Source organism: Lutra lutra, chromosome 3 (assembly GCF_902655055.1).
Source record: "Lutra lutra chromosome 3, mLutLut1.2, whole genome shotgun sequence".
In the NCBI taxonomy this organism is placed as follows: Eukaryota; Metazoa; Chordata; class Mammalia; order Carnivora; family Mustelidae; genus Lutra; species Lutra lutra.
The window spans coordinates 106,646,147-106,662,226 of record NC_062280.1 but is presented as its reverse complement, the minus strand read 5'-3'; the positions used below and the strand labels follow the sequence as shown (position 1 = coordinate 106,662,226).

General features: G+C 43.0%; 1 protein-coding gene across 16 annotated transcripts in view; it reads left to right on the top strand.

The window, feature by feature from the left end:
• Positions 1-16,080, top strand: part of CLASP1 (cytoplasmic linker associated protein 1) — a 278,451-nt gene that overhangs the window by 97,671 nt on the left and 164,700 nt on the right. For all 16 annotated transcript variants that reach the window (XM_047722647.1, XM_047722646.1, XM_047722641.1 and 13 more), the window contains exons 5-7: positions 576-667; positions 2,566-2,641; positions 7,665-7,762. In XM_047722647.1, coding sequence (XP_047578603.1) covers positions 576-667; positions 2,566-2,641; positions 7,665-7,762 — 266 coding nt within the window. The remainder of the gene's footprint in view (positions 1-575; positions 668-2,565; positions 2,642-7,664; positions 7,763-16,080) is intronic.

The following is a 16,080-nucleotide window of genomic DNA, read 5'->3' as shown; positions in this document are numbered from 1 at the left end:
TTGTGGTGTCTGGGGAGGCAGGAGGCTGGCTAGAGCTACCTCATTCCTATCTGCTAGTGAGCTGGGGCTGCCGGCGGATAGATGGACAGAGGGACACAGCCCTATCTTCCAGGCTCTCGCTCTGTAATGTATAGGTGGGTGGGATGGCGGAGAGATTAGGAAAAGCCATCCAGGGAAGGTAAAACCCAGAACGTCTTCAAAGATGAGCACATGTGTGACTTGTGGCTAAGGCGGGGACAGCTGTCCAGACCAGAAGAGCAGTAGCACTGTGTGCTCTCTCGCAGGTGACCCAAGCCTTGCTTTCCCTTACTTTCCTCACCCATGAAATGGAGATGGTTACACTTTTCTTTTGGAGCCGTTGGCATAACTAAATGCAATTATATAAAGGAATGTGTTTGGAAAAACTCTGACTTGATACAAAATACAAGTTAGCATTTTTCAGTATGCCCTTGAGGAGATGAAATGGGTTGGTTGTGGCTGGGGCTGACCTGGCACCTGTTGAGAGGTCCCTTTCTGTCGTCCCTGTGTCAAGTGAAAGGCTCCTCCTCTTCTCACCTGTCCTCTGTCCCCTACAGTATGTGTGGGACCGAATGCTGGGAGGCTTCAAGCACAAGAATTTCCGGACTCGGGAAGGCACGTGCCTCTGCCTTGTTGCTACACTCAATGCGTAAGTCCAGGCGGGGCGGGGGGATTTCCTTGGCTGAGCGTTTTTATTTGTGACTTTGTGTTTCAAAGTGACTATGGACTTCTGGAGACTGCAGAGAAATGTCCGGGGAAGTGCCGTGCACCCTTCCCCCATGGTCCTTTACTCTTTCCACTTTACATGCGTACCATGCACTGATAGCGCCAGGAGAGCAATACTGAGGCAATGCCCAGGGCTGACACGGATTCCTCTGGTGACACACATGCATTGGGTGTGCAGTTCTGTCCCATCCTGTCCTGTGTGTCACTCCAGGGACCCCTCCCCAACACACACCATGAGGTACAGACCTGTGCAGCATACCAGCCTCTCTCATGCCACGCCCTGCCCCGCAGCCACTGATCTGCTCACCAGCTCTGTGGTTTTATTTCAAGAACGTTATATAAATGGAATCAAACAGAACGTGAGCTTCTGAGATTAACTTCTTTCGCTCAGCGTAACTTCTTTGGGGTTGCACATGGTGGGCATTGCCTGAACAGTACTTGATGTCTTCTTACGGCCGAGGAGAACTCCGTGGTACAAACATCTCTTTGAGTCCCCATTCACCTGTCGCAGGATGTTCAAGTAGTTTCTAGTTTCCGGCTGCTACAAGCAGAGCTGCTGCGGACGCGTAACTGTGTATCCCGCAGCGCATAAGCTTGCATTTCTCTTGGGTTGGTGCCCAAGAGTGCCACTGCGGGGTCCTCTGTAGCTTTAATTTTAACGAAACCACCGAACTGTTTTCCAGAGTTGTCTGTACCGTTTTACATTCCCACCAGCAGTGTATGAATAATTCCGTTTTTTCAGATTCTTGTTAGCACTGAGTGTTCTTTTTTTTCCTTTTAGTCATTTTGATGGGTATGTAGTGGTATCTCTTTGTGGTCTACATTTGATCATGACCCTAGCCGAAGGCAGAGGCTTAACCCACCAAGCCCACCAATTTTTCTATCTTTAAAATAGAAAAATTACAAGTCACCTTTTCTGATTATAAAAGTGATACTGTATATGTCAGAAAATTTACGTCAGGAAGAAAATAATGATCTGGTATATTTCTACCACCTTCACACAATCATGGTTAACTTGTAGTGCGTTTTTAGTTCAACCTGTAAAGTTATATTACTTCAAAGACAGAACTAGGATAATAAGATTTATGTCACCTTATAAATTTTTCCACTCCATATGTTAAGCCTTTTCAGTACCATTAAATTTTCCCAGATTTGTATCTCTTAAAAATGTTCTAGTTTTGATCGCAGTGGTTTCACTTCTGAGAATGTATCCTAAGAAGTCATCAGATTAACAGAGAGAATGGCATTCACAAGGGCTATTTGTGCTGGCATTTATGACGGTGAAAGGTGGTCGGTGATTCCCATGCTGTCCCGCAGGGCAAGGTTTTGCTGGAACCCTCTGTGACCACTGTCAGGGTCTTCCCATGGAGCAGTTGTTCACTGAGCCTCATCTATGCTCAGGTGGAGAGTTAAGTGAGGAGGACCTTCAGGGGATTTGCCATTTAGTTGAAAACACTGAGCTGAGCAAAATAGGAACTCCTGCATGACAGAATAATAATGCAGGGGCAGCCATGTGTGAGGCAGGCAGGGCTGCAGGAAAGGCTGGGGCCCTGGCTTGGTATCGCAGGTTGGGAGCCAGAATGGAGAGCGCCCCGAGTGCCAGGGAGAAGGCATGGTCAGCGAGCAGCACAAAAAGGTTTTGAACTCTGTGCCAAGGGGTGGGGCCTTTGTGGCATGCTTATTTGGGAACTCGGTGGGCAGAAGATGGGAAGGAAGGGGAGTGGAGGTGTGAGGGGGCGAGAAGGCCCTGGAGGTGTGTGTGTGTGGGGTATTTCTTTTTCTTTGTTCTCACCAACAGTAAAACACTCCTTTTGTTTTCAGCTCTGGAGCACATACTTTAACACTAAGCAAGATTGTGCCACATATATGTAATTTACTTGGAGATCCAAACAGCCAGGTGAGTGTATTTTAGTGAGAAAGAAGAATATTGGTTATAGACCCTTAAGATGCATTCTGGTGTTCTGTGTGTACCTGATAGGTGGGCGGGACTCTATTCCTGTTTATAATGCTCAGATAATTGTTCCAAATAATGAGCACTAATGCCCTTTAGCACTGGTGAATATGGTGGTCACGCTGCCCTGTTCTCTATATGGCTGAGGCCTTGCTATCCTTTAAAGTGATGTCACCCAGACCAGGCTCTGAGATACCGTCCCTCTGGTCCCTCACTCTCCAGCCAAAACGGGGTGGTCTTGGGGAAAAGTGATCAATGCTGATTGCAGTCAGTCAGGCTTTGCCTCTTGGGGTCGGGTGATTGATTGGAAGGGGCCTAAGGGACCTGTTCTGAGGGGATGGAGACTTCCTGTATTTTGTTCGGGTGCTGTATAATACGATGGTGTATGAAATTCCTTGAACCCTAATGAGGCACAGATGGTATTTTATGTAGATCTTAGGTAAATCCAGACACCAAACACCGAAGCACCACTTCCTTAATGTAGGTGTAGAAGAGCTGGTAATCCGTGGGCAGTCACCAGGCAGGTCACAGAACTTTCCAAGCTTGGGCCTTAGAAGTGCCTGTTCTCCCACGGGTTCAGTTCCGTTTATCACTGAGAGCCATTTTTATGATAATTAGCTCATATGAACTCATAAGAAAAACACCTCATTAGATAAAGGGGCCGAAATTGGAACAGTAACCAAAGAAATACACGTAGTACGTAGGCATCTCATTTTAAACCCTGACTGATCATTGCTGACATGTCCCCACAGAGGTTGTGCTAGCTCGCTTCCACCTTCCCTGGATCCCTGGCTCCCTGGCTCCCGGGTCCCTGTGGCTCTGGGCCCTCCGGCTCTTGTCCTTCTTTCTTCCTCGGCTTTGCCCTTTCTTATCTCTGTTGCTGCTTTTCCCGGCCCCAGCCCCTCTGTGCACTGTCTGTGGGTTCTCCGGGTCTCTTTTGATCTCATTTGCTTTCCTCTTGCCATCCACTCCTTTATCCAGCCTTCATTGAAAGTATAGGACACTGGAAGTGGAATTTTGAGATGTTTCAATTTACTGAATCACGCTTTTATGTTTCAATGTTAATTTGAAAAGAAACAATTTTTTTAAAAAATTCTAAGTTACCAAATGGGTTGTTTTGCGTTTTCTCCCTTTTTGGTCTTGTTTCCATTTTTGTTTTCTGTGGGAAGAAAAAAATCCCTTATTGAGGTCACACATTAGGTGATTGCTGCTATCACATGGTATCCTTAAGTCCAGCGGGAAAGCCAGCCAGGCTAGCTGAAGTTCTTGTTCCTAACTCAGGTGCTGTCATGGGCCACTTGGGTGATGTGACTCCACGTGGTGGGCCCCTGGGACCCTGAGCATTGGCACGCAGTGAGGTGGGTGCTCGGTGGGCATCCTTGGGCAGTCTGTCGCGGACAGAGCTGGAGTACCCCAGACTGTGCACTCAGATGGTCATCCGTTGAACCCCACCTGCCTTAGGAAGGTTTATTTGCACCCGTATACACGCAGTCCATGTCTCCCAGAGCCCTCCAGCCAGGAAAGTACCACTCGCTTCTCTGCTGCTAATGCACGGAATCATTCCTCTTCTTGGGCTGTGTGTATATGTTGCACGTGCCTGTGCTCTTGCCTTTCCTTTAAACTTTTCATCAGTCTTTCCTGCTGTGGGCTCCAGCAGGGGGCTAGCCTCCTCTATATTCCAGTCAACAGCTGACCTGCGCAGGAGACCACAGATCTGAAGAGCTCAGATTCTGTAGAGCATTCAACTTGTGCCTGCCAGTTAGTGTTTAATGTACTGGGGCTCTTGTGTACTCCCAGTGGCCTGAAATGTTGGGGTTCCTTTTTAATGGTGAGCCTGCCGGTGGGCGGAAGCAGTGTGGGGCCCGCGTGGCTGTGTTAGTGAGCGCCGTGCTGTGCCTTCAGCCTGAGCGAGCTGCTTTTTTTTTTTTTTTTTTTTAAAGATTTTATTTATTTATTTGTCAGAGAGAGAGAGGGAGAGAGAGCAAGCACAGGCAGACAGAATGGCAAGCAGAGACAGAGGGAGAAGCAGGCTCCCTGATGAGCAAGGAGCCCGATGTGGGACTCGATCCCAGGACGCTGGGATCATGACCTGAGCCGAAGGCAGCTGCTTAACCAACTGAGCCACCCAGGCGTCCCTGAGCGAGCTGCTTTTACAGAATGTCCCTTGGCAGTTGGAGTGTAGTACTTTGTAGACCGAAGAAAATGAAGAAAACATGTTCTGCCCTATTTCCTGAATCGAGGGTGCTCTAGACCCTCAAATGCTGTCTGACCCGATAGCTTTGGAGCCTGAGGAATGATGATTTTGAAGGCTAAGGAGATTGGTTCAGAAGATGTAGATGTACTCCTTCCACTAGTCGCATGCTGAGTGTTTTATACACGCAATACATAGGTTCCACACTGCTGGCCTGAAACCTGATCGTAGCCTCATGTGTGGGTGCGTGTGTCTGCACAGCGTTTTAGCTTTATGTTTAAGAGTTTTGGTGTTCTTATATTTGAAAGATTCGTATTCCTGATTTCTCTTGAAAGATTACATATGGCAGACCCATACCTACATTCCTCCCAGGCTGGGTGACGGCGGCCTGTTTGCCCGACCCCCTCCATGTTCCCTCTTCTCTCTGCCAGCAGGGTCCCCTGCCAGAGTCATTTGTCACTGTATACCAGCTACCAGGTCCCCGCCTGGGCCATTGAGGCACTTTACTTTGGCATCTACTAGACGCTCAGATACTTGTGGAATGAATTTGTTGTTTTTTCTAGCCCTCCAAGCAGCCCTCAGCTCACAAGGAGAAAGTGGAGACTAAAATAGTTTATATATTGGATCTGGGATTACACTGTTTCTAAAGGGCCAAGGAGGTACTCAGCTGTGCTTTGATTCTAAGGCTGGTCATTTTCCCACTAAATCTCTTAAACTGATGTTGGTCCAGACTTTCTAAGTAGGATAGGATGTTGCTTGCTCATTCAGGTAATGGGCTCTGAGCAGATATCATTCATTAGAAAGCGGGCTGAGTCATTTTCAGGAGACAGTGGCATTAACAGCTTATATAGTAAATCCATGTTTCTGTATAAAAATGGTGCCTAAATTCAGAAGGTCTTTCTTTTCCCAAGTAAACTGATAATCTATTAGTTGGCTTGGGCCACCAAAGCAAAATTCTATAGATCGGTGGCTTGAACAGAAATACATTTCTCACAGTTCTGAAGCCTGGTAGTTTGGGATCAGGGTGCCAGTATTGTCTGGTTCTGGAAGTGGGGGGAGGGGTCTCTTCCTGGTCTACAGACTGCTCCCTCACTGTGTGCTCACATGACCTCTCTGTGCCTGTGTGGAGAATGGAGCCAGCTTGTGGGTGTCTTTTCTTGAAGGACACCAAACCTCTTGTGTCAGGGCCCTATTTTTATGACTTTGTTTAACCTCAGTTATGTGCTTATAGGTCCTGTCTCTAAGTGCAGTCGTGCTGGGGGATTAGGACTTCAATATATTGGGGGTGGGAATGTGAACAGTCTGTAACATAACATTTGCCCTTTTCCACCATAGAGGAAAAATGGTCTGTGAAGTTACCTGTCCTATAACCTGTAAACCCTTAAATCAGGAGTAGCCGGCAGTATTGAGAATTATAAATTGTGTCCCTGCTTCCTTCCTCTGCCTTTTATTCTCTGTTATTTTGATGTCATTGCTTGAGACCAAACACAAACGCATGTTGCTCCCCTCTCTTTGCCTACCGAAGTAAGTACCCTTCCCCGCTCCTCCCCAACCTTCACAGGCTGGCCTTGGTTCCAGGGTATACTGGAAAGTTGTACCCCCCCACCTGCTGCCCACCGTGTGTTTATTGGCAAACTTTTAAACCTACAGAAAAATACTAGGACTAATAGTAATATTTGTATTTACCAGTTAACATTTTTGTCACATTTGTTTTCTTTCTCCCTGTATGTATACACATACCCACACATAGAAACGCACTCTTTTTTTTTTTTCCTGAACCATGATATTTTTGCTCTGACCTGATGTTTTTGCTCTGAGATACATCCGTTTATATCTCTAAATAACAAGGATATTTTCTTATAGAATTACATGTTATTTTCGTATCTAAGAAATTCAATATTGCTAAAAATGGTAACATTTTATGTACAATCTGTATTCAGATTTCCCTGTTTTTGTTTGTTTTAAATCTGTTCTGTTTCTTAAGCTTTATTTTTTGCTGCTTTCTTATCTTAGTTTGTATTTGTGTTTTTCCAACTACTTACTTGCTCTTCCTGAAGCACATGCCATGTGTCTCTGCTTTCATGCCTTTGCACACAGGCTGTACCTTGTTTGGAACCTATCTCGTTCCATCTTTATCTGGTAAAATGCTGTCCCTTAAGCACATTTTAAGTGGTTCCTTCCTCTTTCAGAGGATGTTCCTTGCTATCATCTAGTATATTTGCTCCCTTCTCTAAACTGTGTGAGTTCTTTGCACTTCTGTATGATATATACTACATCCTGCTCTGTATTAAATGAAGAATTTATGGACTACCGCCCCCCTCCCTCCCCTCCACCAAGCCCCTTTTAGGAGTGTTAGCTTCTTGAATACAGGGCTCTATGTATAATGGCTTTTACTACCCTTTTTTTTGTTCACTATTTTATTGAGTTCAATCTAGAAAGCTTTTTACATGTTTTGTTTTTAGTATAATTCATTTATTTGTAGTATTTTTTGTTTTGGGAAAGTGATCTGAAAATTGTGGATTCCTGATTTCCTCTGAAAAAATTGAAAGCACTAAGGGATGTGGACTTTAACACATCTACAGGGAGGGGCTTGAATTTCCCCTTTGGAATTGTACCAGCATCATGGCTTTGTCTAGTCAAACATCCATAAGGGATTGTATCGCAGTTGCATTGGCAGATTGGTGATAAACTCGGGGTGGTGTACGGCCTGTTGTGCCCCAGCAGAAAGCACTGTGGACTGACACAGAGCAGCTGTAAGATCTCTTCTTTTACATCTAGGTTCGAGACGCAGCAATAAACAGCTTAGTGGAGATTTACAGACACGTGGGAGAACGTGTGAGGGCAGACCTCAGTAAGAAAGGATTGCCGCAGTCCCGGTGAGTTCAGACTGTCTTCCTTCCTTCTGCTCTTCTCATCTTCTTTCTTCAGTTAACCACCTGGTTTGCATTACTTAATTTACAGTGGTGATTATATTAAAAGAATATGTGGTCAGAGGATTGGTGGTCGGAGGCCTTACTCAGATCGTGTGTCGGGGCCCCTCCCATTCCATTTACTCAAAAGGAGGACTGTCACCCAGACATCTAGCCACATCTCATGCCATGTATTGATTCTAGAAGCATGTTTAAAATTGAAAGGTATTGAACAATTTAAGCATTTTTTGGCTTGTGTAGTTATATCTTGTTTGCATCAAGTACCTGGTGCAGTAGGTGCTTCAAATATATTTGTTTGGATTAATGAAGCCTTTCCAGAATGAGCCTGGATAGAAATAAAGAAGTAATAATTCTGAAAAGCATCTTTGAAAAGGTCATTTTCTGCCAGTCTCAATTCATAGAGGCCAGTGCAAGGGCATCCGCATCTCATCAGATCCAAGACCAAGTGAGTCCACAGATGTCTCTCTTGTTGTCAGCGTTTTAAAAAAATAATGAACAACTGGATATCTATAATTTTAACTATGGTGGGGGAATCTTAGACCCTTTGTGCTTCGCCCCATTCCTTTAAGGGAGAGAGTAATGCGCAAGTCCTGGGGAGCTACACATGGCCTGGGCTTCTGGAGCAGCTTGTCTGAGCCTGTCATTGTGTCCAGGAGATAGAAGGACCCATGAAGTGACTTGGGAGAGCACACAGCAAGAGTCAGAGCTCAGAGGGAAGCCCTGTTCTTTTGACTCCCCTTTTAATTTTCTCTACCCCATTTCACAAGAGTTTACAGAATATTGGGAGTCTACATATGGGTTGGGATTTTGAAATATACTGGAGTCCTCTATCTTGATGTCCCTTAATTACCTATGATGGAAGCAGGCCCTTTACCCTAAAGTAGGGGTTCTGTGAGCAGGCAGCTGGGGCTTTACTTACTGTTGTTGAGAGTCCTGTCTCCCAGGTTGCTCTCACGATGGCCCCTGAGCTATGTGCAAGATTATTAGGTGGGTATAAAACTGTTTTCATGTTTTTTATAACAGGTAATCTGTGAGAATAGACTTATTTTGTCCCTGTGTTTTATGAACCTCAGCTTTCTTGTCTTTGAGTATATGGGAGAACGTTTAGGAGAAAGACAAACTTAAAGACAAAAACCCTACATAGTGTCCTAGGGAAAATTGGAGGGCCCAGGTCAGCAGGGAGGGCAGGACTGGCGGGAGAGGGCTGTTTACTCATGATGTCAGTGTCATCATTGGGAAGACAGGCTATGAGCAGTGAAGTCCTTTTCTGCTGGGGGTGGGGGCCTCACCAGGCTGGGTAGCTCCCAGGGGCTTTAGGCTATGAGCAGACCGTCTCACCTAGTGGGACATCTGTGTTCTGTCTGAAGGCTTCTATACCAAGCCCATACTCCTGGGAGGTGACATGGTGACACTGAGGTCTGGAGAGACGAGTGCTCAGAGGAAACTGCTGTCCTTAGGGGAGGCCGGCTTGCAATGCTGCCCCTGGGCTGGCGGCTAGAAGCTTTGATCTGGGGGGACTTCCCATTTCCAAGGAGTGGGCAAGAGTAGCTCACCGTGCCCCAGCAGTGTGTGTTACACTGAACATCTGCTTTCCTTTGGGGAGTCTGGCATGTTGCTAAGTGCTACCCTAGGGAGTGTCTGCATGACCAGAGCCCTGGAAGATAGCACGGCACACTGTTGTCATTGTCACAGCCTGTTGCTGGGGATAAGCATGTCTTCTGTGACGCCACTGCACCGGGAGGGGCTCTGGGAAGCTTGTGCCTGGTTTCCTGCAGACCTCTCCCCCTGTACCTTCTCCCTTTGCTTATTTCTTGGAGTGTCCTAAGTATGATAGTGATGGCCATGAGTGTGAATGTGCACCGAGCCCTGAGTCCTCTCAGGCAGTCATTAAACCTGGGTGTGGACTTGGGGACCCCAACAGAGAGGGTGATTGAAGTCAGGCTCCAGGGGGCAGTTAATGCCAACCAGACCGGGGGCTAGAACCTTCTCATTCAGACTCCTAGTGATTGGTTTTTATACCACCACCCTCCCTTTTTTTTTTTTTTTTTTTTAAATGAAAAGCTGCAGAAGAGTTAGTTTGGTCTTCTGTGAATGGGAATGAGGTTTCTGATCCCTGATGTGACTTAAAATCCTTCCTAAAATTTGTAGACCACATGCAGAGGGTGGTCCTAGGGAAATGGGCCCACGTCCTTCTCGGTTGTCGCTGTAAAACTCTGGTAGACACGGTGCCTGGAGAAGGAGGCTGTTGGTGCTTCAGAGGCATTACTCTGGCGAAAGAGGCTGAAACTTCGTGTTTCTTCGTATTTCTTTAGCTTGATTTTGCCAGTGAGACATGCGAGTGGAATGAGACCTTGGAAGAATTCTGCCGTTGTTTAGAAGATTCATTGTCTGCTGTCTGTGGCTCCAAGTGGCTGATGGGAATACTTGAACATTCTAGACTTCTGTTAGTCATTTATATATATCTGTTTTGCTGTTATGTGAGCATCACAGATTTTCGGCTTAGCAAGATATGCCATAGGACTAATAACGTGTGGGATATGCGTGGTGCTTTCTGAAACGTGCATTTCATCCTGAAATGAAAATGTTGCTCTATTAAAAGTTTGTCCACTGAGTGCTGTGTTTGAGAAGATTAATTCTATCTCTAGGAAATGTGTGATGAATAAAATGTCTTGATAATATCAGCTAAGTGACATAAGCATTAAGATAAAAAATGTGCCTTGAGGTGTAGCTCCTTTTTCCCTTTCACAGTTGGGAGGAGACCAGTCCTTTCTTCTGCTTCACTTTGGAGGAACTGGAATTTCACTTTTGGGCCATGCATTTGGTTGTTATTTGAGTCTTGTCTATCTGGTAGCTAAAGTCACTTTTTTTTTTTTTTAAAGATCTCATTTATTGAGAGAGAAAACGAACAGGGGGAGGGGCAGAGGGACAAGTAGACAGTGGGGGAGCCTAACATGGGGCTTGCTCCCAGGATCCTGAGATCATGCCCTGAGCTAAAATCAGATGCTTATTAACTGATTGAGCCACTCAGGCTCCTGTCATTCAGAATGTTAAAGCCAGTGCCTCATTGAGTCATTACAGCTTTCAGTGTTTCCATGGAGAATTCTAAAGCCATTCTGTTTCTTCATCCTATGTAGATAACTTTGATTTTCTTGGTTTGAAACTTCATGATGATGGGTCTTGTCTGAGAGACCATTTTCATTTATTTGCATGGTGTACTTGGAGGGCTTTTCCTTCTAGAACCTCATGTCTTCTGAGTAAGGTACTTTAGGAATATGGCTACTATATTTATAAATATAGGTAGTATGTAAATATAAAACTTATATTTACAAGTATGATAGTTATACTATGACCACTTGAATATTGGGTATTTGATTTAAAAATTTGCCTTTCTTGTTCCAGTTGTATGGTCCCTTTTTATAGTATTCCATTTCTGTTTTTTAAATAAGAGCCTTCTTGAAATATTCCTATACCATAATTTTCATATTTTTATAATTTACCGTATCTCCTTTAAAATGAACAGTTCAGTTGTTTCTAGTATATTCAGAAAGTTGTGTGGCAGTCATTGCTATCAGTAGAACATTTGAAAAGAATCCCTGTATCCATCAGCAGTCACTCTCTATTCCTTTCTTCTCCCTAGTTCCTGACAACGACTAGTCTACTTTTTATTTCTATAGATTTGCCTATTTTGGGACATTTCATGGAAATCACACAAAATGTAACTTTTTCTTGACTGCCTTCTTTCACTTACCAAAGTATCTTCAAAGTTCAACCATATTATACCATGAGTCATTCCTTTGTATTGCTGAATAAAATTCCACTGTGTGTAGATTTCACATTTTGTTTCTCCATTCCTCTGTGGATAGACACTTGCTTCTATTTCTTGGCTATTGTGAATAATGCTGCTGTGAAAGTGGTTGTACAGATCTTTCTTACATTACTTGCATTCAGCTCTTATGGTTAGATTTCAGAAGTGAAGCTGCTGGATCAAATACACTGCTATGTTTAGTATTTTGAGGAACCACCATTATGCTTTCCACAGCTGTTGCACCATTTTGCATTCCCACCAGCAGTGCCAACAGTTGTTATTTTGGGTTTTGGATTGTTTTGTTTTATTTTTTAGTGTTTGGGGATTTCAGTTGCCATCATAATTTATAGAAGCCTAGTTAGAATTATTACCCTTAATTAATTTCAGTATTAAAAACTTTACTCTTACATAGTTCTGTTTTCTCCCCTTGTTTCTTCTTCTGCTATGTTTATCTATACATCTTTGTATATTAAGCCCACCAACACATACAGTTTTATACTTTTTTTTCCTAAAGATTTTATTTATTTATTTGTCAGAGAGAGATCACAAGTAGGCAGAGGCAGGCAGAGAGAGGGGGAAGCAGGCTCCCTGCTGAGCAGAAAGCCTAATGCGAGGCTCAATCCCAGGACCCTGGGGTCATGACCTGAGCCCAAGGCAGAGGCTTAACCCACTGAGCCACCCAGGCACCCCAGTTTTAGACTTCTTGCTTTATGTAGTTTACTTTTAAGTCATGTAAGATAAGAAAAAAGTTAAAAACAAAACATACATTTATACTATTGTATTTACCTAGATTTTATCTTTACCTTTGTAGTTACTTTTAGTGGTGGTTTTATACTGTCATGTGGTTTTGGGCTAATGTATTATTGGCTTCTTTCATTTCAAACTGAAGGGCTTGTCTAATTTTTCATTTATCTAAAAATGTCTTAAGTTTTCCTTCATTTTTCCCCCACTCAGAGTCTGCAATTCATTATATTTGGTAGTATGATTTCATGTAAAGACTGAAATATCTTTGGTCCGGAGAAGATTCTCTGCTTCATTTTTGAAGGATAATTTTGTTGGATGTAGAATTCTTGGTTGAGCTTTTTAGGTTTTATTTTATGTGTGTATGTATTTGCTTGCTTATTTTCAAATTATTGAAGTATACTTGGTTGAGATTTCAAATTTCAAGACGGAATATGTTATCCCAGTGCCACCTGGTCTCCACTGTTTCTTTTTTTTTTTTTAAGTGAGAAATTAATTATCTCATTGAGAATTTTTTGTATGCAGTGAGTGGCTTCTCTTTTGTTGCTTTCTCTTTTTTTTAAATTTAAATTCAATTAGCCAACATAGAGTACATCATTAGTTTCAGATGTAGTGTTCAGTAATTCTTCAGTTGGATATAAGACCCAGTGCTCATCACATTATGTGCCCTCCTTAATGCCCATCACCCACTTACCCTGTTCTCTCACCCACCTTCCCTCCAGCAACCCTCAGTTTCTTTCCCATAGTTAAGAGTCTCTCATGGTTTGTCTCCCTCTCTGATTTCTTCCCGTTTTTCCCTCCCTTCTTCTATGATCCTCTGCACTGTTTCTTATATTCCACACGTGAGTGAGATCATATGATAATTGTCTTTGTCTGATTGACTTATTTTGCTCAGTATAATACCCTTCAGTTCCATCCATGTTGATGTATGGTAAGATTTCATTCTTTCTAATGTCTGAGTAATATACCGTGTGTGTGTGTGAGTGTGTGTGTGTGTGTGTACGTGTACACATACCACATCTTTATCCATTCATCTGTCAGTGGACATCTGGGCTGTTTCCAGAGTTTGGCTATTGTGGACATTGCTACTATAAACATCGGGGTGCAGGTGCCCCTTTGGATCACTACATTTGTCTTTTTGGAGTAAATACCCATTAGTGCGATTGCTGGGTCATAGGGTAGCTCTATTTTCAACTTTTTGAGGAACCTCCATACTGTTTTTCAGAGTGGTTGCCTCAGCTTGCATTCCTACCAACAGTGTAAGAGGGTTCCCCTTTCTCTGCCTCCGCGCCAACATTTGTTGTTTCCTGACTTGTTTATTGTTGCATTCAAGATTTTCTCTTTGTCTTTTCTTCCAACAGTTTGTTTCTCTTTTGTCTAGGTTAGGATCTCTTTAAGTTTATCCCATTTGACGTTTGTTTCTTGAACATGTAGATTAAAATTTTATATAAAATGTGTGAAGTTTTTGGCCATTATTTCACCATGTATTCTGCCTTTTTTCTCTCTTCTGGTAATTCCCATTATATGTATGTTGGTACATTGGTATTATAAGTTATATATACATTGGTATATATAACTCTTGGGCTCTGTCCTTTTTTTGTTTCTCAGGGTATTGCCAATTGATTCATCTTCAAGTTTGCAGCTTTTTTCTTCCCCCAGCAAAAATTTGTTGTTGAGCCCTCTTGTGAAATTTTTTAAAAGGTTTTATTTTTTTAGGTAATCTCTATACCAACATGGGGCTTGAACCCACAACCCAGAGATCAAAAGTTGCATGCTCTACTGACCAAGCCAGCCAGATGCCCTATCTAGTGAATTTCTTTCTTTCTTTCTTTTTTTCTTTTTAAAGATTTCAGACAGAGATCACAAGTAGGCAGAGAGGCAGGCAGAGAGAGAGAGAGAAGCAGTCTCCCCGCTGAGCAAAGAGCCGGATGTGGGGCTTGATCCCAGGACCCTGAGATCATGCCCTGAGACGAAGGCAGTGGGTTAACCCGCTGAGCCACCCAGGCACCCCTCTAGTGAATTTCTTATTTCAGTTTTTATACTTTTCATTTTTATTTTTATTTATTTATTTATTTATTTATTTATTTATTTTTAAGATTTTATTTATTTATTTGACAGAGAGAAATCACAAGCAAGCAGAGAGGCAGGCAGAGAGAGAGGAGGAAGCAGGCTCTCCGCTGAGCAGAAAGCCCGATGTGGGGCTCGAACCCAGGACCTGGGATCATGACCTGAGCCGAAGGCAGCGGCTTAACCCACTGAGCCACCCAGGCGCCCCTATACTTTTCATTTTTAGAACTTCTCTATGATTCTTGTTTTTTTCTGTTTCTTCATTGATATTCTCTATTTGGTGATACATTGTTCTTATATTTTCTTTTAATTCTTTAGAAGTAATTTCCTCTAGTTCTTCCAACACATTTATAATAGTTGATTTTAAGTATTCATCTATTAAGTTCAGTGTCTGGGCTTCCTTTAAGGATAGTTTCCGTTGACTAATTTTTTTTCTCCCTGTATGGGCCATATTTTCTTGTTTTTTACATGTGTAATTTTTTTATACTTGACCAGCTGAAACTGGTCATTTACAATAATCTGTTGTGACAACTTTGGAAATCCTGTTTGCTCTCTCTTCACATTTGTTGTTGGTGGTGGTTGTTGTTTTTGTTGTTCCTTGCTTAAGTGATTTTCCTGAACTAATTGCATATAGTCTGTATTTTTATTTTTATTTTTTTATGTGTATGCCTACTGAAGTCTCTGTTTGGTTAACTTAGTGTTCAGCTAATGATTAGACAGAGATTTCCTTGAATGCCTTTAACCAGTAAATCTCGTAGCATTTGGTGAAGGGCTGTCTGGGTATGTTAAGGAATGTTTTCGGTGTTCTAGCAGGCAGTTTTTACATCGCTGCCTTCCCCTTTATTGGCTGCTTGTGCAGAGCCTCAAGGTCAGCCAGGCATGAGACCTTAGTGACTTAGTGAGTTGTTTCCTCAGTCTTTCTTAGTGTCTTGCACATATATGTAGCCTTGCAGATTCCCAGAAATATGTCAGATTTTTTCAAAGTTCCTTGCGAAGATATCTTTCTCCATTTTTCTTTGTAAGTTTTTGGTCAGTGTCTTTGCTCCAGTTTTATCATCTCAGGCAGCTGCCATGTTAAACAGCTGCTGTGGATTCTTTTTGATCATGGCTTCAGGGAAAAGAGTCTCAACCACGAAGCATGCTGTGAATCAGGTCGAGTAAAACACTGTGAATGGGGATTCTGGAATATGCCAGACAGGTGAAATAATTACAGTTCTCTTAGAATGGGGATTTTTATGCTGCTGCACACTTGGTTCAGCTCCCCCCAGTGGCTTTAAGGCTGCTGGTTTTCAAACTGCCATGATTTGGGCTGTTGATTATTTAGCTAGTCATTTGGAGATGGAGATAAGATACAGCAAAACAGTGAAAAGCTTGTTGTCCTTACCAAGATTAGCCATTTTTCTTGAAGAATGCTCATTGGATTGTTGCAAGCCTTTGTTTTCAGAGCCTGAAAAACTTGATTTTGACAGATTTTTGCCAATGTTTTATTTGCTTCTTTGGAGGAACAGATTTTCAGGGGTCCTTATTCTGTCATTTTGAAGGGCTCCTTTCATGTTTTTATAATTGCAGTATTTTCTTGATCTGTTGGGAAGTATTAATGATATATTTTAAAAACTTCTCATTGCCTCTTCTTTCCTCTGTATTGTGATTT